Raw genomic sequence first — 26,365 nt, forward strand, 5'->3', positions numbered from 1 at the left:
GATGCCACCTTAACCAAAAGCAAAGCCGACTGCCATTGCAAGCCTCTTGTGAGAAACACTGAGAAAGACACAACAGCACTTATATAGTATTCTTGCCACAAAGAAATTATATTAGACTCATGGCTCTGAAACTTTCCTGTATAGTAGAGTTACCATGAAGGCCATAAAGAACAGAGGCCCAGACTCATGAAGCAGGATATGGTGAAACAGGGCAGCCTGTAGGTCTCTGTAGTTTCGCCAATCTCTCAGATGATTCGGAGACATACCCAACATGCTGTGTGTCTGGAATCATTGAATTACACAAATCCATATTTCACAAGTAGGGAGACATTCTTCAAGGCAAAAGGCCTTTACTTTTAAAAAACACCAGAGTAAGAAAAGCCAAGGAAAGACTGGACATCTGATTCCCATTTTGGAGACTACAGAGTCATGACCGGAGAAGGCAATGGCACCCCACTCCAGTACTCTTGCCTGGAAAAGCCCATAGATGGAGGAGCCTGGCGGGCTGCCGTCCATGGGGTCGCGAAGAGTCGGACACGACTGAGCGACTTCACTTTCATGTTTCACTTTCATGCACTGGAGAAGGAAATGGCAAGCCACTCCAGTGGTCTTGCCTGGAAAATCCCAGGGACGGGGGAGCCTGGTGTGCTGCCATCTATGGGGTCGCACAGAGTCGGACACGACTGAAGCGACTTAGCAGCAGCAGCAGCAGAGTCATGACACCTAAAAGCAATGTGTGATCCTAGATGGATCCTGGTCCCGAAAAGGAGAAAACAAAAACAACTGGCTCAAAAGGTAATTACTAAGACAGTGTTAATGGGAACTGTGTACTAGATACAATTTGTGAAATACGGTATTAATCTCATAAAACTCTAAACCCCACGTAGGCAAAGATCTACTTAAGTCAGTGGTCCCCAACCTTTTTGGCACCAGAGACGTTTTGCAGAAGACAATTTTTCCACCGATTGGAGGAGATGGTTTTGGGATGGCTCAAGCACATTACATTTATTGTGTACTTTATTTCTATTATTATTACATCAGCTCCACCTTAGATCATCAAGCGTTGGATCCTGGAGGTTGGGGACCCTTGGTTTACAATGCTGCAAGTCACCCCTGTACACACAGCACCTGTGTGGTGTCTAGCACATAGTGGACATTCAATCAATATTTTTAAATGAATTAATCTATACTTAGAAACAACCAACCAAACATTTCAATAACAGGTTTCTACCAGATGATGGTGCAAAAAAATATCACCAGAACTATGAGTCTTCTTCCATCTAATTCTTTTTACTTCCCCTCCTATTCTGAGATCTGGAGGCTCTGCTTTATTTCTTTTGAACCCAGGAAGAATGAGACTGTCACAGGGCCAAACATCAGAGAGACTGGCTCCAGCCAACAATATCTGAATCCCTTTAATGAACACTCACACCAACACAGTTGCAAAGCAAGGGAGTGAGTGTTCATGAGACTACTCTGAAAATGAGAGGTGTAGTGATCTACAGCCAAATCATTAACAGATTCAAGAAAGGGGAGCCTAAATAGGTCAGGTTCTGCTGCTAATAGGCATGGAGGTTCCACGGCATCCACAGCTGATAAATAAGAGGAGAGACAATTGGAGAACAGATGAATAACCGTCATTAGACACTCAGAACCTAGCTCTCTGCTTCTGTACTTATCTTTATGCATTATTAGATTACATACACAGCAGATGTTAATTACAGCATTCTAATTGCTTAAATGCACCCTGGCACCGATTTATGATTACAGTTTGAATTTGTAGCAGTAGAGTGTCCTGGAGAAAAACTAGTCATATTTTACAAAAAAAGTGCAAGGTGCTTTACAAGATAATCAAGGATGATTAGAAGGAGAAAAGGATGAATCACGAGAAAGAAAGTTATGGTCATGATGTTAAAATAAAGCTTTTGAATAAATAAGCCCCACCAAAGTTAGTATCCTATCCTAATATTCTAGATGCTTTTTTGCAGGAGTGAACATTCAGTGATACTTTTATTTTTAGGATTACTGTGCCTCCATTTGATTGGTCCTCCCATTTATTTTTTTTGTTCCCCAACAGAGTATGCCACATTTAAATTGTTTTCACCAACATTCTCCTTTTATGCCATAATTGTGGTTATTTATGCTCAAGTTCTTCAGTACTCTTGCCTGGAGAATTCCACAGACAGAGGATCCTGGAGGGCTACAGTCCATGGGATTGCAGAATGGGACAGGACTGAATGACTAACACTTTCTTATAAATGGTAACAGCTTATAAAAGTCCCCTTGGGAATTTTGGAAGAATATTGTCAATAACAACAATAACAAAAATCAGAAACATGTAAGTGCTAATGATCTGTTCCTAGAAGTAGACGTATATTAATTCATTGAGTCCTTGGGACAACCGTATGAGGAGATATTAATATTACCTCAGTTCACAGGTCAGGGGACTAAAGATTAGGAGATCACAGTAGACTTACTTAAGTCCACCTACCCTTTCAGTGGTACTGGATTCAAGTGGTCAGGATTCAAGCTGGGACCAACCCTCCACAGTGCCCCCCACCTTTGCCATAGCACGTATTGAGCCCATACTTTGGTCTCTCCAAGGAGTGAACAAGACACTCTTGGTTGGTGTCTAATATCCACAAAATATTTACTGACTTCACTCCAGCTGAGACGTAATTCATACTCTTATATGTTTCATGCATTCTTAATAAATTTAAAATTGTAACTATTTATGGCTGATTCAACAGGTTTAATGAAATGGGTAGCCTGGTTTATTTCCCAATGAATTTATATTGTAAAACATTAAGATTCTTTAATTATGAAATGAAAGTCTCCCATTAAATTTCAAGATAGCTTTGCAAACCTCCTCCTTAGGTCTCTTAAACATGTATAACAGGGCAGAAAGGCAAATGACATCTGTTTCTAGCATGGGTTGAAAAAAATAGATGATAGATGGACAGGGAAATGGATGGACACAGAGAGAATCTGCTAAGTCACTTTAGTCATGTCTGACTCTGTGCGACCCCATAGACGGCAGCCCACCAGGCTCCCCGGTCCCTGGGATTCTCCAGGCAAGAACACTGGAGTGGGTTGCCATTTCCTTCTCCAAAGCATGAAAGTAAAAAGTAAAAGGGAAGTCGCTGAGTCGTGTCCAACCCTTAGCATGGACTGCAGCCTACCAGGCTCCTCCATCCATGGGATTTTCCAGGCAAGAGTACTGGGTATGGATAAATTAGTTTTTAGAAGTTACTTTGCTACGTTCCTTTTGAAATACAACATTTGAGTCTTCAAGGATTGTCAAGTTAAGCATTTTCCAAAGCAGGAACCATACAAAGAAATTTGATTTCTATAATAAATTGAGGAAATATCTTCCAGAGTCTTTTCATCCATTCCTAGATTTTAAGATACTATATTTTCAGCTGAATGGACCATCCACCTCCTCTTTCTGTCATCCAAACATTCATTGTGCAATTTTTAAGTTTTATGACTTTTTTTGAGTGACAATTTAGCTACAATACTATTTTTTGACCCCTTTCTGAGATGATTTGCCAAAAAAGTATTTACTAAAAGTTTAAATGTTTTAAGGTAAGTCATGTCAAATAGCACCATTATGAAATACAAATCTTCCAGCTCAACGTTTAGTGGCTCTTTTCAATGTAGTCAACAAATATTTGAGTGCCTACTTGTGCTGGCAAAATATCAATGAATAAATAATTCATTCTTTGTAAATTTACCCAGGCAGTGCCAACTGAGTGCATTTCCCTTATACTCTAAGACCATGTCCTTTTGCCTCTTTGGGCGGGCCTTGGATTTTTCATCCAAGGACTCAGCAATTTCCTCTTTAGCACCTCACAGAGGTGGTAAAGGCAAGTGACAAAGCACATGTGACAGGTCCTGAGGATTACAATTGACATGTGTTATAAGCTATTATTATGAAAACTTTCATTTAGACAAACGCACAAGGCAGCACAGATCTCGATATTCACGATATAAGACATGTAATTTAAATGTTAGGAAAACATAGAGGGAAAACCACATGAAAGAGGGAAAAGTGAAATATTGACTATAAAACTCCCAACAGCCCTTTAAAATAAGGCATTCGATTTCTTTCTTCCTCCTGGATTGGCTAGTCTTCAAACCAACTCTGCTATTTAGCTTAGTGATTTCACTGGGTAAATACTGATGGCTAGTTATTTTGAGAAAGTGTGCTCACCTCTCTGTAGACAGAACTTACATCCTGCAAAATTCAGTTTCTGTTACTGACCCGTTAAATAATTTCAGCACCTTGAAATTGAGCTTGAGAATTAAAATACACACAATCACATAGGCAAACACTCTCAAATTCCAAATGCTCAAACTCTACCAGGCTAGCAGACAGACGTTGAACTACATGGAATAATTCCAGGACAAGAGTCATGAATGAGATGCTGACAGTAATGGACTGGTTACAGAGGAATACGCTTCATATTCTGTTAGGTGAGCTGAGACGAATTCCTCTCTTTGAAGGCATTGTAAACAGTCACATTAATAAGTCTTACCATGAATGTGTACTTTTTAAAAAGCCTCTTTGTGGACTTCCCTGGTGGCACCGTGAATAGGAATCTACCTGATAATGCAGGGGACAGGGGTTTAATCCCTGGTCCAGGAAGATCCCACATGCTGCCGACCAACTAAGCCCATGCACCACAACTACTAAGCATGCGAGATGCAACTACAAAGGCTGCATGCCGCAACTGCTGCACCCATGTGCTGCAACTACTCAAGTCCACACGCCTAGAGCCGGTGATCTGCAACAAGAGAAGCCACCTCAAGGAGAAGCCTGCGCACTGCAACTAGAGAGCAGCCCCGTCTCGGTGCAACTAGAGAAAGCTTGCACAAAGCAATGAAGACCCAGTGCAGCCAGAAATAAATATAAATAAATAAAATTATTTTTTAAAAGTCTCTTTGTCATGAACAGGCAGCTGGAACAATAATAAATTATCAAATATCGTTCTAGGTTTTAGGAGAATATTCCCCACTCAAAAAAGTCACAGGTTGATTACTCATGACCTCATTATTGACTTTTGGGATGACTCATTTCTCCAATGTTCCTTCCACTCCTTCTTCGCTGCTGCTTATATGGTACGGATGTAAGAGTCGGACCATAAAGAAAGCTGAGCACCAAAGAACTGATGCTTTCAAACTGTGATGTTGGAGAAGACTCTTGAGAGTCCCTTGGACTGCAAGGAGATCCAACCAGTCCATTCTAAAGGAAATCAACCCTGAAAATTCATTGGAAGGACTGATGGCTGAAGCTGAAGTTCCAATACTTTGTCCACCTGATGAGAAAAGCTGACTCACAGGAAAAGACCCTGATTCTGGCAGACTGAAGACAGGAGGGGACGACAGAGGACAGATGGTTGGATGGTATCACTGACTCAATGGATATGAGTTTGAGCAAACTTTCAGGAGATGGTGAAGGAGAGGGAAACCTGGTGTGCTGCAGCACATGGGGTAGAAAAGTATCGCACGTGGCTGAGCGACTGAATGACCATATGGTAACTTTGACTTTATTCAGAGTTTGACTGAATGGCAGGGGTAGAAGAATATATTGGAAGACTTAGCTAACATTGAGGTTTTACGATTAACTGGACTCCCTTTGCATACACTTGCAAAGCTCCTCCATCTTAAAGCCAATCAATTTCTTGATGACTTATTTCCTTGAAATTTCAAGAAAAATGTCTGAATTGAAGAGGAGAGAAGTATGTCAACCTACCCCTGTAGCTGATTTTACAGCAATTCTCTTAAATGTCTACAAAAAGTCCTTACAGTAAATAAAGCAGCAGAGGTTACAGTACTTATGCTGAAACTCCTGTGCTTTAAAATCCAATCATGTGGCATGCCAAATGGTATTCCAATAAGTTCAGTATATTAAATTTCAGGGTTGCAGGTACAATATCAACTCTGGAAAATTGAATTAGGAGCACTGGCTCCATCTTAGGCAGTGAAAACAAAATTAAGATAGAAAGCTGAAAAGGTCTAATCTTAAGGTTGTTACTCAGAACTGCTTTTCAATCTGGCTCAATCTTTTTCAAGCAAAAACTACCACAATATTTTAATCAGCCTCCAATTAAAATAAATAATTTTTTAAAAAGCCAATTTTGCAAAATCTGATCATTTTAGTAGCGAATGTAAACTACATTTACTTTAGTCACTTAACAAATATTTACTGAGGGTTTATAGTGTATGCCTGTCTTTGTGCCAGAGGTTGGGATGTAAAGCTGAATAAGAGCTGACCCTGGTCCCAAGGTGTCAATCCAGTTGCACAGCGAACAGGTATAAAAATGAGTAATTCCCCACAATGGGAAGAGAGCTACAGAAAGTATTTAGAGGATATTTTCAAAGTGGGAGGGATTTAAAACCTTCAGGATAGGGTTGGCAGGGGTGCACAAGGGAAGGGAAGAATTGGTTAAGGGGTGGCGACTCTGGAGCTGAGTTCAGAAGCATGAGTGGAAATCAATCAGAGGGAAACGGAAGGCAACAGAAACATTCAGCAGAGAAAGAAGGACATGAGGAAGAGAAAGACAGTCAGCACAGGAATAAATACATTAAAAGCGCACAGAAACTTGAGAAAGCTGGTATTAATCTGCGAGCTAGGAGTTATTTCAGCATGAACATGATGAGTGGGGAAGAGGCTAGAGTGATGAGCTGGGGCTTGTGCGTCCTATGAAGGGGTTTGATAATGTCAGAGCAGTAGCAATAACAGTTTAAATGTTAATAGCAAAACAGTGTCTGCCTTAGACACTGTTTTATGCACCTGGTATATATTAATTTATCCGTGGCAGTAGGAACTATGATCCTCACTTTACAGTCAACAGAACTGAGGCTTAAAAACATAAGTGACATGCCAAGGTTAGAGCCAAAGCCATGTTTTTGCATCCAGGCTGTCTGGTTTCAGTCTCACCTCTCCCCCACTGCATTATACTGCTTCTCTAGGTAGCAGGGGCAAGCCAAGATGGGAGGTATGAAGTCTTGCTGATTTTATGTTCTAAAATGTCTCAAATCGTGGGATTTCCCTGGTGGTCTGGCAGTTAAGACTCTGTGCTTCCAATGCAGGGTGAGTGGGTTTGAGCCCTGCTTGGGAATTGAGATCCCACATGCCACACAATGCCACATGGCCAAAAAATTTTTTAAAAAATTAAATAAATAATGCCTTAACCCTACAAATGTTTCAACTAATGAATCCATTTGTTCATTCTTTAAACATTCAATCCTTCCCTTATCCATTCATTCAGTAAGCTTTTACCTAACCTCTAAGTTCTAGAGTTTCCAATATTAAAAAAAAAACCTGGTCCCTACTCCCTATGTGCAAGTCTATATTAAATATAGAAATAAAAACATGAATTTTCAAAGCAACCCTGCAATCCTTCCCCATCTTGACGGCTGGCCCTTAAAACACAAGAATATATAGATAATAGGAAGAAAAGTGGACAAGATGAGGTCAATGTAGCCAAAATACTTAAAAATTTAAAAGTCTCCTGAATGTAAAATGCAGGTAGTGACTGATCCCAACAAAGAAAAATACATACCTCAAAGAAAGAAATAGGTGAAACTAACACGACTAATGTACTGGTATCAGGATTATGGATTGATTCCTTCCTAAAAATTTTTTGTCCTTTTCTGCGTTTTCTAAATGTTCTACAATCAACAAGTATATTTTTACAACAGAAAAGCATGTGATTACAATCGACAAATTACAGTCAGTTGTCTTAAGAGTAAACCTTTTACTTTTCTAGATAAAGCAATTAGGAATTTTCAGCTTCCACTTAGCTTTGTCCAGTGACAAAGATAACTGGGTATTTTTTCTAATGGAGGGAGAATGATCAGCACAATGGTTTTATTTTCTTCATGCAGTTTTAAAGAGATAAAAGTTTAAAACAGATAAAGGACATTGATTGTTTTTATCTGTTTTTCTTATATAAAACAAATTCAAGAATCCTGTTAAAAAATGTTTAGAAAAGCATTACTGACAAAGCAAAAATCCGTCCATAATCTTGCTCTCAGAGATAATAAAAACTATGCAATGGGCTCCCCCAGGGACTCAGCAGTAAAGAATCTGCCTGCAATGCAGAAGACACAGGAGATGCAGGTTCGATCCCTGCGTTAGGAAGGTCTACTGGAGGAGGAAATGGCAACCCACTCCAGTATCCCTGAATGAAAAGTTCCATAGACAGAGGAGCCTCGTGAGCTGCCCCAGGTTCACACACTTACACACAAATAGCATTCAGAGTTAGGACACTGTGCAGCATGTTCTAACCTGGCACATGTGGCCAAAGCGTGCTCGGGGCTGAGGCTCTCCCCGTGTCTCCTGAAGAAAGGGCACACCTAATAAGGCCTCGGTCAAGAAATGGGGTAAAAGGGAGGATAAGAATAAATGTGATCGGACAGCCCTGCAATAACTCTATTTTTTAAATAGCATTCCTAATGTGTGGCTCACTCGTATTTCTACATTTATTTAAAGTACTATGATAAACCTAGACAGCGTATTAAAAAGCAGAGATATCATTTTGCCAAAAAAGGTTTGTATACTCAAAGCTATGGTTTTTCCAGTAGTCATGTATGGACGTGGCAGTTGGACCATAAAGAAGGCTGAGCATGGAAGAATTGATGTTTTAAACTGTGATGCTGGAGAAGACTCTTGAGAGTCCCATGGACAGCAAGGAGATCAAACCAGTCAATCCTAAAGGAAATCAACCCTGAATATTCATTAGAAGACTGAAGCTGAAGCTCCAATACTCTGGCTAACTGGTGTGAATAGCTGACTCATTAGAAAAGACTCTGATGCTGTGAAAGATTGAAGGCAGGAGGAGAAGGGGATGACAGAGGATGGGATGGTTGGATGGCATCACTGACACAATGGACATAAATTTGAACAAACTCTGGGAGATAGAGAAGGACGGGAAGCCTGGTGAGCTACAGTCCATGGGGTCGGCTGCAGAGTTAGATGCTACAGAGTGACTGAACAACAAACCATCATATTGCCCTTAAAATGAACACAACACATGCCCACACACAAATGTGCAAATGAGAGACTCTTTAAGACTTAGCGTGGGCCATGGGAAGGCAGCATTACTAAACATTCCACTGATAACACAGTACTCACTAGAAATCCTGGCCCTTAATTGGAACACAATAATTTTTTTTATTGAGTGAATGAAGACAAATACTGCTGTTTCTGCAGCTAGATTACCTAGTGATGACTTCACTACTAATGAGCTATTTGCTACTGCTAAGTTGCTTCAGTCGTGTCCGACTCTGTGCGACCCCAGAGACGGAAGCCCACCAGGCTCCCCGATCCCTGGGATTCTCCAGGCAAGAACACTGGAGTGGGTTGCCATTTCCTTCTCCAATGCATGAAAGTGAAAAGTAAAAGGGAAGTTGCTCAGTCGTGTCCGACTCTTCGCAACCCCATGGACTGCAGCCTACCAGGCTTCTCCGTCCATGGGATTTTCCAGGCAAGAGTACTGGAGTGGGTATGAGCTATTTAACCATGGTCAAATTTTTTACCTTATTTATGCTTCCATTTGCTCATTTGTTAAAGTAATAATAAATAACAGCATTGGTGGTTGTGAGACTTAGAGGAGTCAATACAGGAAAAAAATCAGTTCGAGCTCTCAGTAAGTCCATTTCCCATCCTCCACCTCACGCCCACCCCTGCCCACGCATGGTCTCTGCCACAGAGCACCTACTGAATCCCACCTGCTTTTTCATTTTCTGTCATCTCATGATTATAATAATAATGTGGTAAAGAACTTGCCTGCCAATGCAGGAGACCCAGGTTCAATCCCTGGGTCAGGAAGATCCCCCGGAGAAGGAAATGGCAACCTACTCCAGGATTCTTGCCTGGAGAATCCCATGGACAGAGGAGCCTGGCGAGCTACAGTCCATGGGGTTGCAAAAGAGTTGGATAGGACTAAGCAACTAACAAAGAGATAAGGTGGCCAATACTATTTTAATTTTGCAACCGTGTCTTCAAAGGTATGGTAGTGATAAATGGTTTGATTACTAAATCACAGGTATGGTTGAAGAGACCTGCAAAAATCACCACTGAGGGCAAATCTGCAGGGTTTCTCACACATTTGAGGCTCTTCCAAGCAGGCTGTGCAACAGCCCACACACAGAGGGTTCCTCAGCATCATTATTGTCATTTCCCCATCATCACCCTCTGGCAGGGGTGGTGGCTGTCTGCAGGCAAGGTGTGCCCCTCTGCATTCTCCCCAAGGAAGCCAAACAGGTTTGGGAGCCTTCACTTAACAGACAACTCAGACAACAGCTCTCTTCTGGGGAACTCTTGAACCATACGGGCAGTTTCAAACGTTCTGTACCAACCCGAGCACCCTTCTGAAATCTTCTTTCAAAAGTGCTTTGTCCCCTAGCCCAGGCTGTCAAAGGGGTCAAAGCCATTTGACCCCTAAAGAGCAGAGGCACCTTATTAACCGTAAGCTAAGAGTATCGACATGAACAACAACATTCGAAAAATGGGAAAGAGGGAGCTTAAACTGAGGATGCCACAAATATGCCCCCCTCATGGGCAGTGGGCAGACAACCCTCACCCATCTAGAGGCAGGATGTGTCATGGTTAACCCATGGACTCAGGCATCATACTGCCTGGTGTGAATCTCGGCTCCTCCACTTATTAGCAATGTGAGTCTGTGTATGTTATTTAACGTCTGTACCTCAAAATTCCCATCTGTAAAATGGGGGATAATAATAGATTTTACCTAATAGGTTCTTACATACTAGGGTTGGAATGAGAACTGAATGCATGAATACACACAGTAAGTGCCTAGCAAATCATATGTATTCAATACTTGTTAGTGCTATGACCGGCCCATTCTGTAACAATAGTTCCTGAGTTCCAAATTACTGAGCAATCCCCTAAATGGGGCAGCTGAAGTAAATGGAAGGTGCTTTGAAGGTCCAGGGTCTCCTGCTGGTATAATCTGTCAAGGACACTTTTCCCACATAATAGCTCTATGATGTTAAGCAAACTACTTAACTTCTCTGTGCCTCAGTTCTTTTATCTGGAAAAGGGAATAGTTTCCTTCTTCCAGGGCTATAGGAGGATCAAATGTATTAATGGTTAATTGCACACCACCCAGCCCACTGCTGGCTCATGATAATGCAGACAAAAGGCTCTTTAGATGTTTCTTTCCTTCTCTTTAGTCTCAGAGCTGGAAATGCATTTCACACCTTCCTTCACTTTCCTGTTTTTCTTCTTCCTTCACTTTTTCAACTCCTGTTTTTCTCCTTCCTGTTTTTCCTCCACTTTTTTTTTTTTTAACTACCAGGAAAGAAGAGGAGGAGAAATGAAAACGCATCTTTCTGAAGTCTTATCAGTGGACCTTGATTCATATTTCTCAAAGCGAGTTTCAATATGTATTTAAACTTTCTGCATGTTTACCACGCAGAAAATCCAATGGTTCTTCAACCAAGGTGTTCAGGAGAATAACCTAAGAACCTTGTTGAAAAGACTGATGCCCAGCTCCCCACTCAATCCTAAGTCTGTGATCTGGAGAGTGACAAGAGGCAGGAGCCTGGTCATTTAAATGAGCATTTGTTGTCAATCTGATAAAAGGAGTCAAAGGTTACACATGAGACCTGCTGTAATCTCAGCGAATCACTCTGAAAGGGGAAAAATGTCTTAGAAAGGTTAAATACTTTTCCTAAGATCACACGGCTGCTGTGGCTCAGGGGCAGCCTGAGCCCTAAGGTCTTCCCTTAAAGCTACATTTCCTTGTCAAGATCAAAACACGGTATGATTCTTAACTTATTTTCTCCTATTGCAAATTTCAGCAGGTCATAGAAAATAGAAACATCATTTATTACTTTATAAGGACAGGCATATGTTAAGCCAGATTTTGTCATGACTATTGCTGAAGCATACTTTTTCTCAGAGAACAAATTTCATCTTCACTGATGTTTAAGTGGGATTTAAAATACCAGTAGAAAAATCAAGAGATTCTTGAAGGATTTCTAGTTGCAAACAGCTTCAAATGGGGTGGCAGGTAGCAAGCACGCAATAAATGCCTGCAGAATAAATGCAGTACTCATATGTACTGAGCTCTAGCGATGGTTGAATTTGGCCAACACACCAGTGCCTTCATAATTGACGTCTACCAGAACCAGTTTTCTACAAGAAACAGACCTTTAACTGATATCTAAAAAGATGAGAGAAAAATCCAATGATCTTTTCACTTTTCTTTTAACATTAGGCTAAACATGAAATTCTGTTCTTTACAGAATCATTTTTCACTCTTTCTTGGCTGTGTGGCATGGCTTGCAGGTCCTTAGTTCCCTGGCCAGGACTATAGCATTGCTAAATGTTATTCAGTAATAGCTGGAACATGTTTCTGTTTTTGTTTAGCATACTAGGTTCAACTTCCTAGCATATTCAGATGCATTTCATACTCAATACTAGTCAAACTGTTTATCAGATAAGCTGTTTTTGTTTATCTCTTGATTTCCTGGGAATCAAGGGTTGATCATCAATAATATCTATTCAACTTATTGAATTAACCAACAATTAATTGAATGCCCTATGTGTACTTGACTGTAACATGGGAGATTATTTTGGAATAAATAAAAGTGAGAAATATTTGTCCCTTTTTCAGAATACCCAGGATCCCAAATCAGAAATGAGGCACAATCTTTCTTTCAACACATTTAAGTGGCACCAATGGCTCATAACTCCCCAGGTCAGTAGGTGCCCAATATGCTACTGGAGATCAGTGGAGAAATAACTCCAGAAAGAATGAAGGGATGGAGCCAAAGCAAAAAACAATACCCAGTTGTGGATGTGACTGGTGATAGAAGCAAGGTCCAATGCTGTAAAGAGCAATATTGCATAGGAACCTGGAATGTTAGGTCCATGAATCAAGGCAAATTGGAAGAGGTGAAACAGGAGATGGCAAGAGTGAACATCGACATTCTAGGAATCAGCGAACTAAAATGGACTGGAATGAGTGAATTTAACTCAGATGACCATTTTATCCACTACTGTGGACAAGAATCTCTAGAAGAAATGGAGTAGCCATCATGGTCAACAAAAGAGTCCGAAATGCAGTACTTGGATGCAATCTCAAAAACGACAGAATGATCTGTTTGTTTCCAAGGCAAACCATTCAATATCACGGTAATCCAAGTCTATGCCCCAATCAGTAACGCTGAAGAAGCTGAAGTTGAACGGTTTTATGAAGACTTACAAGACCTTTTAGAACTCACACCCAAAAAAGATATCCTTTTCATTATAGGGGACTGGAATGCAAAAGTAGGAAGTCAAGAAACACCTTGGGTAACAGGCAAATCTGGCCTTGGGATACGGAATGAAGCAGGACAAAGGCTAACAGAGTTCTGCCAAGAGAATGCACTAGTCATAGCAAACACCCTCTTCCAACAACACAAGAGAAGACTCTACACATAGACATCACCAGATGGTCAACACTGAAAATCAGATTGATTTTATTTTTTGCAGCCAAAGATGGAGAAGCTCTATACAGTCAACAAAAACAAGACCAGGAGCTGACTGTGGCTCAGATCATGAACTCCTTATTACCAAATTCAGTCTTGGGAAGTGAGAAATAGATTTATGGGACTAGATCTGATAGACAGAGTGCCTGATGAACTCTGGACTGAGGTTTGTGACATTATACAGGAGACAGGAATCAGGACCATCCCCATGGAAAAGAAATGCAAAAAACCAAAATAGCTATCTGGGGAGGCCTTACAAATAGCTGTGAAAAGAAGAGAAGTGAAAAGCAAAGGAGAAAAACAAAGATATAAGCTCTGAATGCAGAGTTTCAAAGAATAGCAAGGAGAGATAAGAAAGCCTTCCTCAGTGATCAATGCAAAGAAATAGAGGAAAACAACAGAATGGGAAAGACTAGAGATCTCTTCAAGAAAAGCAGAGATACCAAGGGAACAATTCATGCAAAAATGGGCTCGATAAAGGACAGAAATGGTATGGACCTAACAGAAGCAGAAGATATTAAGAAGAGGTGGCAAGAATACACAGAAGAACAGTACAAAAAAGATCTTCATGACCCAGATAATCACGATGGTGTGATCACTCACCTAGAGCCAGACATCCTGGAATGTGAAGTCAAGTGGGCCTTAGAAAGCATCACTACGAACAAAGCTAGTGGAGGTGACAGAATTCCAGTTGAGCTATTCCAAATCCTGGAATATGATGCTGTGAAAGTGCTGCACTCAATATGCCAGCAAATCTGGAAAACTCAGCAGTGTCCACACGACTGGAAAAGGTCAGTTTTCATCTCAATCCCAAAGAAAGGCAATGCCAAAGAATGCTCAAACTATCACACAGTTGCACTCATCTCACACGCTAGTAAAGTAATGCTCAAAATTCTCCAAGCCAGGGTTCAGCAATACATGAACCGTGAACTTCCAGATGTTCAAGCTGGTTTTAGAAAAGGCAGAGGAACTAGAGATCAAATTGCCAACAACATCCGCTGGATCATGGAAAAAGCAAGAGAGTTCCAGAAAAAACATCTATTTCTGCTTTCTTGACTATGCCAAAGCCTTTGACTGTGTGGATCACAATAAACCGTGGAAAATTCTGAAAGAGATGGGCACACCAGACCACCTGACCTGCCTCCTGAGAAACCTATATGCAGATCAGGAAGCAACAGTTAGAACTGGACATGGAACAACAGACTGGTTCCAAATAGGAAAAGGTGTACGTCAAGGCTGTATATGGTCACCCTGCTTATTTAACTTCTATGCAGAGTACATCACGAGAAACGCTGGGCTAGAAGAAGCACAAACTGGAATCAAGATTGCCGGGAGAAATATCAATAACCTCAGATATGCAGATGACACCACCCTTATGGCAGAAAGTGAAGAGGAACTAAAAAGCCTCTTGACGAAAGTGAAAGAGAAGAGTGAAAAAGTTGGCTTAAAGCTCAACATTCAGAAAATGAAGATCATGGCATCTGGTCCCATCACTTCATGGGAAATAGATGGGAAAAACAGTGGAAACAGTGTCAGACTTTATTTTGGGGGGGCTCCAAAATCACTGCAGATGGTGACTGCAGCCATGAAATTAAAAGACGCTTACTCCTTGGAAGGAAAGTTATGACCAACCTAGATAGCATGTTGAAAAGCAGAGACATTACTTTGCCAACAAAGGTCCGTCTAGTCAAGGCTACGGATGGATGTGAAAGCTGGACTGTGAAGAAAGCTGCGCACTGAAGAACTGATGCTTTTGAACTGTGGTGTTGGAGAAGACTTTTGAGAGTCCCTTGGACTGCAAGGAGATCCAACCAGTCCATTCTAAAAGAGATCAGTCCTGGGTGTTCTTTGGAAGGAATAATGCTAAAGCTGAAACTCTAGTACTTTGGCCACCTCATGCGAAGAGTTGACTCATTGGAAAAGACTCTGATGCTGGGAGGGACTGGGGGCAGGAGGAGAAGGGGAAGACAGAGGATGAGATGGCTGGATGGCATCACCGACTCGATGGACATGAGTTTGGGTGAACTCCAGGAGTTGGTGATGGACAGGGAGGCCTGACGTGCTGCAGTTCAAGGGGTTGCAAGGAGTCAGACATGACTGAGCTACTGAACTGAACTGAATGGCTCATCCAGGCTTCCCAGGTGGCTCAGTGGCAAAGAATCCACCTGCTAATGCAGGAGACGTAGATTTGATCACTGAGTTGGGAAGATTCCCTGGAGAAGAAAATGGCAACCCACTCCAGTATTCATGCCTGGGAAACCTCATGGACAGAAAAGCCTGGCAAGCTACAATCCATGGGGTCACAAAAGAATCAGACACGACTTGGCAACTAATAAAACAACAAGATGGCTCATTCACTATGCAGTAGGGGCGATGATATTTACAAAACCATTGAAAACCACCCAGTGCTTCCAGTGACAGATCATGAGGCTGAATTTTGTGAATATAAATCCATATTTAAATAGCTACACAGAGCTTCAGTGACTGTATTAACCCTCATCACAAGTCCTCTTTCTTACAAACCAAGAATGCAAAAAGCTATGGTGACTTTGTGTGTATTTGGAAATAATAGCTGTCTTTTCCTGCCTGTGTATTTCTCTCCTCAGTGGAAGGGGAAAGCTCTCTGGCAGAAAGGAAGAAGAACGGCTAGGGGCTAATAGAGAGGCTAACACGTTTGGTGGGAAGAATGTCCCCTGCATAGTGTGGAAGGGAGACTCATTCACCATCCACCTATATTCTACTGCTGAGGCTATGTTCTCATAAAACTTATTTACTCTTGTAGCTGTGATTCAGATGATATTCCTTATGCAGAATGTTCTTAAATTATCATACATCGTTAACAAACAGCAGCCCAATCCTGTTATCCTATTTACTGGATTTTGTAACATCTCTTGGGATTGTATGTAACTAGCTATCTGCATATTACTTAGACAGAAAATATCAAACTGTAAATCCTACAGATGAATCTAAAAAAATTACCCCAACAACGCAAGTCATAGTGTCTTACTTCACCATGTTTTATATAAAGTTCTGAATTCTTTGACAGGTCATTAAACACTCTCATTTAGAAAGGAGCTCTTGACATAAGAGGAGAATTTAAAAGAACTCTACTTCCTTAAGGTCAACAGGATTAGCAGAAAAAGCTACAAGAGAAAATCAAGAGTTAAATTTTTCATCCTTTTTTTTTTAAATTAACAACAGAATAAACAAATCACCAAGGAGACTATTTCTTTGGACCTTGGCCAGCTAGGTAGTGAGAAATATCACAAGGGATAATTGCATTTCTCTTCATAAGAGATGATGACCAATTATGACTTATGAAATGTTTTCCTGACTCAGTAAATGCTGCTTTTGCTATACAGATGTCTATCAGGGAACCCAATGCATTCTTGAAGAAACCCACGTCTCAGAAAAAGAGGCTGTCATAAAGCCTTTGGTGCTGGAGACATTCTACTTTTCTTATAGAATTAGCCAAAAACTCTGCTTTGGAGTAACAGGCGCTCGATTTACCCTCTTTCCTGGAAAAAAAAAAAAAACAACAAAAAACGAAAAAACCTAGAGAATAAATATGAAACAATAGTCATCAAAACAGTGCACATCAGGCAGCAAAGGACCATGAACTGTGAATGAGGTAAACCCCAACTATCCCCACTTGGCTGTGAAGCAGAAACCCAGACAGAGCAAGGTGGACTTCTGGAGTTGAGCAGATGGAGCTGAGAGACTCGGGAAAGCAAATGGATAGGATTTTATGGAATAGAGTGCTAGAGAAAACAGAGTTGCACTGAGAGAGAGTCTTGAAGCTATGCAGAGGGTCTCAGGCTCACTGCCCAGGGCCCAGGTTCCCTGATCAGGGAATAAAGATCCCTCAAGCCATGTGGCACGGCCAAAGAAAAAAAGAATAAGCAGACTGAAGACATTAAAACAGTTATTATAACTATAGTCATACATTCCCAAAGTTATGTAGCTACAGGAAAGATTTTAAAATGATCCAAATCAAACTTCTGAAGATAAAAACTCCAATGGACAGGATGGGATAAATGGCAGATTAGATTGCAAAAGAAAGATAAATAAAATTGAAGACACTGAAATGGGAATTATCAAAATAAACCCAGAAAGAAATAACTAAATGAAAAGAGCATCACTTAGCTGTGGGGTAACTTCAGGAGGCCTAGTACATGTATAATTAGAATTTGCAAAGGTGGCATTGGCGGGAACAGGAAAAAAAAAAAACAGTTGAAGAAATCATGGCTGAAATATTCCCAAATTCGATAAAAACTATAAACTCACAAGTCCAAGATGCTCAGTAAACACAATCATAGAAACTGTGAAGAAGAAAGCAAATTGTTCAAAGTAGTGAGAAAGAGAAAATCTTAAAAGCAGACATGATTAAATTTTTACACAAAAATGATGACAATGTCATAAGGATCTGTAACAGAACTAAAAATAAAATGTATGACATTGACAGCTTAAAGGTTGAGAGAGGAGAAATAGAAATATACTATTATAAGGTTCTTGTACTACCTGTAAAATGGTACAATATATAATAAATTTGAAGGTAGACTTGATAATTTAAAGATGTATACTATAAACCCTAAAGCAATCACAGAAAACTCAAAACAAGGAGTTATACTAATAATCCAACAAAGGATGTAAAATCAAATCATAAAACACTCAAAAGTCCAAAAGAAGGCAAAAAAAAAAGGAACAAAGAATAGATAGGACAAATAGAAAACAAATATCAAGACAAACTTAAACTTAACCATATCAACAGTCACATTAAATGCAAATAAAGTGAACAACCAGTTAAAAGAGATAGATAAATGGATAAACAAAATGGACAAAAGTTTCAAGATGTAACTATATGCTGTCTGTAAGAAATCCCGTTTTAAAAAAAAGACGTAGAGTACAACTAAGAGATGGAAAAAAGGAAACATTAAGTGGCTATATTAATATCAAACAAAGCAGATTTCAGAATAAAGAAGATCATTTAATAAAAACAATCCAGAGGACACAGCCTTCTTAAATGTTTATACCCTAATAGGAAAACTTTAAAAAGAGTCCATTGGGAAGACCTAAGAAAAATAAAACAGTTAAAGATTGTGTTAATAAATAAATATATAAAATATATGAAATAAAAACTGATAGAACTTACAAAGAGAAGTAGAAAAATCCACAATCATAGCTTTCAGTATCAATTGAGACCAGAAGTAGACATAAAATGAGCAAGACACAGTCGACTTCAACAATACTATCAAGTTGATCTGGTTAACATTTATTAGAACATCCACCCAATGAGAGCAGAGTACACATTCTTCCCAAGTGCACATGGGCCATTGACCAAGATGGAGCATATTCTGGACCATAAACAAGTCACATCAAATTTAAAAGAATTCAATTTACACAAAATGTGTTTTCTCACCACAGTGGATTTAATTAAAAATAAAGAACACTGAAAGTCTCCAAATTTCTGGAAATTGGAGACTTCCACTTCCAAATAACAAAGAGCCAAAAGGAACTTTAAAAATATTTAGAAGTGAATGAAAATAAAACACAATATATCAGAATTTGTGGGATACAAAATGAGTACTTAGCAGAAAATGCTACATAGTACTATAAATAAATGCCTATATTACGAAAGAAATATCTTTAATCAACGATCTCAGCTTTCAACTTAAAAGAATGGTATAAGAAGAGCAAACTAAACCCAAAAGAAGAAAAAGAAAGTAATAATGATAGAAGATAAAAATAATAAAGATCATAGCAGAAATCAATGAAATAGAAAAAAAAATTTTTTTTTTAATAAGAAAATCATTGAAACCAAAAGCTGATTCTTTGCGAGGCTCAATAAAGACAAACATCTTGCCAGAATGATAAGAAATAAAAAAGAGAGAAGATACCAATTATTAGTATCAGGATCAAGAGAGGCAATATCACTATAGACAGCACATGTGAAAACGGTAAGAAAATATGAACACTACGGCTGTAAATGGGGCTTCCCTGGTGGCTCAGTGGTAAAGAATCTACCTGCCAATGCAGGAGACATGGGTTTGATCCCTGATCCAGCAAGATCCCATATACCTCAGAGCAGCTAAGCCCGTGTGCCACAGCTATTGAGCTTGTGCTCGGGAGCCTGGGAGCTGCAACTACTGAGTTCACGTGCCGCAACTACTGAAGCCCGTGTGCCCTAGAGCCTGCGCTCTGCAACAGGGGAAGCCGCCGCAGTGAGAAGCAAGGACAGCGACTGGAGAGTAGCCCCTGCTCACTGAAGCTAGAGGGAAGTCCACGTAGCAGTGAAGACCCAGCACTGCTAAAAATAAACAAATAGATAAAATAAATTTTAAAAATTAATTCCAAATGGATAATAGACCTAAATATAATACCTAAAATTCTAAAACTTCTAGAAGAAAACACAGGAGAAAATCTTCGTGACCTTGGATTAGGCAACGTTTACAGAGGTACAATATCACAATCCCTAAAAACAAACTGATACACTAGACTTCATCAAAATAAAAGTCTTTTAGTTTTTGAAAGACATTAAGAGAACGGACAGCAAGCCACAGACTGGGAAAAAATATTTGTAATCCATGTAACTGATAAAGTACTTGTATCCAGAATGCATATGCTCTGAAAACTCATAACAAGGAAATGGCAACCCAAAGAAACTGGGCAAAAGATTCAAACATAAAAAAGATATACTGATGTAAATAACCATGAAACTGAAAGTGAAGTCGCGCAGTCGTGTCCAGCTCTTTGCAACCCCATGGACTGTAGCCTATCAGGTTCCTCTGTCCATGGGATTTTCCAGGCAATAGTACTGGAGTGGATTGTCATTTCCTTCTCCAGGGGATCTTCCCAACCCAGGGATTGAACCTGGGTCTCCCGCATTGTAGACAGATGCTTTACCGTCTGAGCCACCAGGGAAGTCCAATAAGCACATAAGAGATACTCAGATATCATATATGTCATCAGGGAAATAGAAATTAAAACTGCACCCCTATCAGAATGACTAAAATGGAAAAGATGTTGATTTCATGTGTTGACAAGAATATGAAGGAACTATAAATACCATAAACTGCTGTTGGGAATTTAAGATAGCACAACTACTTTGAGAAACAGTTTGGTAGAGCCTTAAAAAGTTAATCCCATCTCCCACATGACCTAGCCATTCTATTCCCAGTATTTACCCAAGAAAAAAGAAAGTGTGTCAGATGTAAAGAACAGACTGTTGGACTCTGTGGGAGAAGGCGATGGTGGGATGATTTGGGAGAATAGCATTGAAACATGTATATTGCCATATGTAAAACAGATGACCACTGCAAGTTCGAAGCATGAAGCAGAACACTCAAAGCTGATGCTCTGGTACAACCCAGAGGGATGGGGTGGGGGGGGGGGGGGAGATGGGAGGGGGAGTTCGGGATGGGGGGACACATGTGCATCCGTGACTGATTCATGTCGATGTATGGCAAAAACACCACAATATTATAAAGTAATTATCTTCCAATTAAAATAAATTTTTTAAAAAAAATGAAAAAAGTGCGTGTCCATACAATGACTTGTACATGGATGTTCATAGCAATTTTACTTGTAACATTTCCCAAACTTGCATAATCCAAATGTCCACCAACAGGTGGATGGATCATTTCAAAATATATGCACATATCAAATCACCATATTGTACACCTTAAACTCACACAGTGTTATTTGTCAATTATATCCCAGTAAGTTTGGGAGGAAAAGGGAGAAATAGCCACACAGGTGAATGAATAAACAATGCTGTAGTTATACCATGCAATATTATTCGGCAATAAAAAAGGAAAGGGCTATTGCAACCACTGAAGCCAGCAAGCCCTAGCGCCTGTGCTCTGCAACAACAGAAGCCACTGCAATGAGAAGCCCAAGCACGGCAAATAGAGAACAGCTCCAGCTTGCTGCAACTAGAGAAAACCCACCCACAGCCACGAAGGCCCAGTGCAGACAAAAAGAAAAAAATGTTTTTCATTTTAAAAAAAGAAAAAAGGAAAGGGTTATTGATACAACATGGAAGAATCTCAAAATAATTATGCTCATTGAAAGAATACAAAAAGATTGTCTACTACATGATTCCACTTACATAGAACTCTAGAAAGTGTATAATCTACTGTGAGAAAAAGCAGATCTTTAGTTGCTGGGTATATTGACTATCTTGATTATCATGATCATTTCAAGAGTGTTACTTATATTAAGACATAAAATTATACACTTTAATTATGTTCAGTCAATTATATCTCCATAAAGCTATTTAAAAAACAACAACAAAAATTCTGCTCCTTGCCGAGTCTTATACTAATTAAAGCTGCAAGTGTGCAGTGGGCCACCCTTAACGTTTTGGGGACAAGGGAAGGAATATGAACGCAGGTGCCTCAATGCACAGTCTGTCCCTTTGTCTTTCCAGGCCAGGCACCAACCAGTTGTCCCTCATCACCCCTCAGATATAGGGCGATATATACCGGAAGAGGGCAGAAAGGGGTTCCCACCAGCCCTGGAAGCAGGTGTGGGATCCGAGATCCTGAACATTGTGAAGATAAAGGAAGCAGCTGGGCTTCAGCTGAGCCTATCTTGGCCGGGGGGACTCTCCCCTTGCCTGGGATGTGGTTTGAGGAGATCAGACTAGAGGAGGCCAGACTAGAGGTCTTTAAAGCAAAGTTTATCTTCAAGGAGATAAGATTAAAAATGGAAAATGTCTAAAACTTCCACAGCAATTTGACCGCAGCATGGCTGCAACATCCAAGCTGGGGTCATTTTTCTCTCAATTCACGTGTACTGAATTTTACAAAAGCTGTGTGTCCTCCACGGTTTGGATACAAATGAAAAACAATAAAGCAAAAATCAGATCCTTTGCCACAGATAACTGAGACTCTGCCTTAAAACACAGGGCTCTGAGCAGAGGCCCCTAAGGAAGACTGGTTTCAAAGTAGGATAAATGTAGGGTGTACTCTGTTAGAACAGATTTCTGGCCTGACTTTTGTGAGGCTTCAATCAGCCTGACTGCTCCACCTGTGTGTCCTTCTGGGTCATTCTGTGTGGAGTTATGAGAGCACCGCAGGCAGTGGTGATTCTGTGTATTTCCTCACTCAGAATTTGAGAAGAGCTGCCTTTTCTCCGTTTAAAAAAGAAACAAAAAAAACCTGTTTTGCTTTGTTTTATAGGGTAGGTATGATACACAAAGGAAGAAGATTATGTCCTTTATTGCACAGCACAGGGAACTCTGCTCAATGCTATGTGGCAGCCTGGCTAGGAGGGGAGTTTGGGGGAGAATGGATACATGTAAAGGTATGGCTGAGTCCCTTTTCTAGCCACGTACAACTATCACAACGGTGTTAACTGGCTATACTTCAACATAAAATAAAAAGTTTAATAAACAAAAGTAACACAGAGAATAGTATGTCCGTGTGAAACACAGTTAAAGAATGAGAAATGTAAAGAAGAAAAAAAAAAGATTATGTCCTTTTTTCTCCACTTGAACATGAAAACAAAGGCCGTGCTATTGCTCCCTGCTAGTCCAGCCCCACTGGAGTTCATAGCAAACAGGGCCCTTACCTTGTGCACACAGGACTTTGCGTTCAGGAAAAACAGCTCCACGGTGGTTTTATCCTTCAGGAACGATATGCTCTCAATGTAAAACCTGGAAAACAGCACAGAAGTTGACTCCTTCAGATTCTTTCCCTTCTCTGCATGGTTTCCTCATGTAGTGTCTCTCAGAGAATTACGAAGAGCTAGGGAATGGTTGTGCTTTTTTTCCCCTTTTAAAAGCCATCTGCAACACGTATGCACGCCTATAAGTATGTATGAATATATGTGGATATACACAGACATGCAGATAAAGTCTTCTACAGTGTGTTGGAAGGTGAGCGAGAGAAAAATCCAAAATGGTCACCACCTGCAAATCCATCTCTATTTTCTTTCCTTTATTTTATTCTGTATAAATAAATATATATTTATATAAAAATATATAAATAAAATTTATTTATTTTATTCTTTATTCTTGCCGTTCCTTTGACACAGGTTCTGGGAGTTCACAATACCTCCCACAGCTTTGAAACAAAGCCCAGGTGAGCTCTGAGGGCTGAAAGCAGAAGTCTGCTGAGAGAACACTACTGTATAACTGAACCTAGAGGCCCGTGGCTCCACGGTTTTCAGACTCAGGGTGGGTGTGAGGGCCCCCGTTTACCTCGCCCAGGGGAGTTTCAATCACGTCCTCCTTTCTTCCTTCACTCTCATCCTTCCAGGCTCTGGGCTTTCCCTTGGCTAGAAGCCAAGCTCCCCACTTAACACTGGTCTTTCTCATGCAAATCAGGGTATTCTGGGTCTAGCTTCCTCCACTCCCTTTTCTGGGCCTTTGCTTGTTGCCTCTGTGAGGCCCAGTCCCTCCTTTGGAAAAAAGCTGAGGGTCCTGAGTTGGGGAGGGGAGGAGAGTCCTGTGGAAAGCTGGCTGGTTGAAGGCAGGCCTCTGGGGTGCAGGAATGGGCCAGGGGTGGAGGCCCTACCTGATGAATAATGCATGAAGAGACTTAATACCCGAAGACAGCTCACAGCTAGGATCCTGGAAAAGAACAGGCTCTCAATCTGGTGAGAGTCAAGATAAATCCAAACTGAAGTCCCAGGGAGCTTTGCTCTTAGCTCTGCAAAATCGTGATAGACCTTGGGCATTTGCGCTTTTTATTTATTTTTCCTCCCCTTTCACAATAAGGAAATGTTTGAGAAATAAATATAGCAGCTTTAAGAGGCGGTGAAAGATTTTATCACTGAGATGGTAAAAATCATTTGAAAAATTCCACCCTTAGTGTTGAATCATCAAAGGAGGTTTCAGAAAGAGAATAAATCCTTTCTATTTTCACTTACAAGGGTTTATCTCACTTATTAGTGAACTTAATGAAGATTGGGCTCCAAAATCACTGCAGATGGTGATTGCAACCATGAAATTAAAAGATGCTTACTCCTTGGAAGAAAAGTTATGACCAACCTAGATAGCATATTCAAAAGCAGAGACATTACTTTGCCAACAAAGGTCCCTTTAGTCAAGGCTATGGTTTTTCCAGTGGTCATGTATGGATGTGAGAGTTGGACCGTGAAGAAAGCTGAGCACCGAAGAATTGATGCTTTTGAACTGTGGTGTTGGAGAAGACTCTTGAGAGTCCCTTGGACTGCAAGGAGATCCAACCAGTCCATTCTAAAGGAGATCAGCCCTGGGTGTTCCTTGGAAGGAATGATACTAAAGCTGAAACTCCAGTACTTTGGCCACCTCATGCGAAGAGTTGACTCATTGGAAAAGACTCTGATGCTGGGAGGGATTGGGGGCAGGAGGAGAAGGGGATGACAGAGGATGAGACGGCTGGATGGCATCACCAACTCAATGGACATGAGTTTGAGTGAACTCTGGAAGATGGTGATGGACAGGGAGGCCTGGCGTGCTGCGATTCATGGGGTCGCAAAGAATCGGACACGACTGAGCAACTGAACTGAACTGAATGAAGATTGATGAGTGTTAGATGTGCAAGAAGGGAAAGTTAAGGATTAAGGGGTGGGGGGAGAGGAAGAGTTGGAGGGAAAAACCAGCTTTGGAATCAAGAGTGTAGAATATGGAGTCCCAGTTCCGTCCTTTATTACCTGGGTGGCCTTGGGCAAGTTAGTTAGCTTCTTTGTGTCTTCTTCTCTAAACTGCTGTTATGACTGCACTTACCTCACAGCATTTTGGAAGAATTAAATGAGATAACACAAAAGGATGTGAAGCAACAAATACTAATCATTGCTAATAAAAATCCATTTTCTGGAATTTAATGCTATGTGGCCTGGCGGACGTGGCCTAAGCTTTGAGTCTAAGATACTTTGTCTATAAGGTGGAGATAAGGATGGCCATAGTAGGGACTTTATGAAGTGCCCAATACAGCCTAATGATCAAAGATGGTTAGAGCCTCTGATGAAATTGTCCATTGCCTCCTGCTCCCTAGATTTGTGCAGAGCCTGGATTCCTATCTTTTCTGAAGCCTTGTTAGTCCAGTTTTCCTTCAATTCTGTTAGCTTAGCCATAATTTGTTTCTGTTGCTGGCAACCAGAGAATCCAAGTCAGTAGCACTTCCCACGTGCTAGGGACAGTATGCAGGGCTCTATACGCATGCTGTCACTTAACTTCAGCAAAACCAGATGCCAGAGGTAGCAAGTTATTAACCCATCTTACAGATAAGAAAACTGAGATGCACACATAAAGTCAACTTCCCCAAGTCACCCAGGTAGAAAATGGGGGAGCCATGATTCAAATGAAGGCCTTTCAGACTTCAAAGTTCCTACTCCAAACCAGTATGGTAGGATACTTTCCTATAATAATAATCACAATGAAATATAACATGTACACAATGCCAGGGGGCCCAAGGGAGCAATGCAATTAAGTCAGCTTATGAATCAAGAGAAAGAAGGCAGCCAAACTGAAATCCAGAAGACTCCGTGTCACAGGACACGCTGTCCCCTAGGACAATTGAGCCCAGTCTTAAAGAATGCATGAGTTCACCAGGTAATGAAGGGAGGAAGGGCATTCCAGGGAGAGGGCATGTTAGCCAGATCAAGCCTCTTTCTAGTCTTCAAGAATTAAAAATATCACATGCAGGGAGCTGGGTGGCTTAGCACCAAATCAACTTGTGACGTGTCCAACTCCGCATAGATAACTTCGTACTAGACATCGGGTTCCTCTTGTTTCTGAAGCCCGGGTCCCTGACTGCACCCTAGTTCCAATAAACAGGTCCCTATCTCCTTTTCCAGTACTTTCTGGCAACCCGCCCTGTTGCCTTCTAACTTTCTGCCTAGGCGTCAGATTACCCACTCTCTG

General features: G+C 40.7%; 1 protein-coding gene across 1 annotated transcript in view; it reads right to left on the bottom strand.

Moving 5' to 3' along the window:
• The window catches only part of FRMD4B (FERM domain containing 4B), a 197,891-nt gene that overhangs the window by 91,596 nt on the left and 79,930 nt on the right, over positions 1–26,365 (bottom strand). The window contains exon 5 of the mRNA XM_052641757.1: positions 23,089–23,173. Coding sequence (XP_052497717.1) covers positions 23,089–23,173 — 85 coding nt within the window. The remainder of the gene's footprint in view (positions 1–23,088; positions 23,174–26,365) is intronic.

Source organism: Budorcas taxicolor, chromosome 1 (assembly GCF_023091745.1).
Source record: "Budorcas taxicolor isolate Tak-1 chromosome 1, Takin1.1, whole genome shotgun sequence".
NCBI lineage: Eukaryota > Metazoa > Chordata > Mammalia > Artiodactyla > Bovidae > Budorcas > Budorcas taxicolor.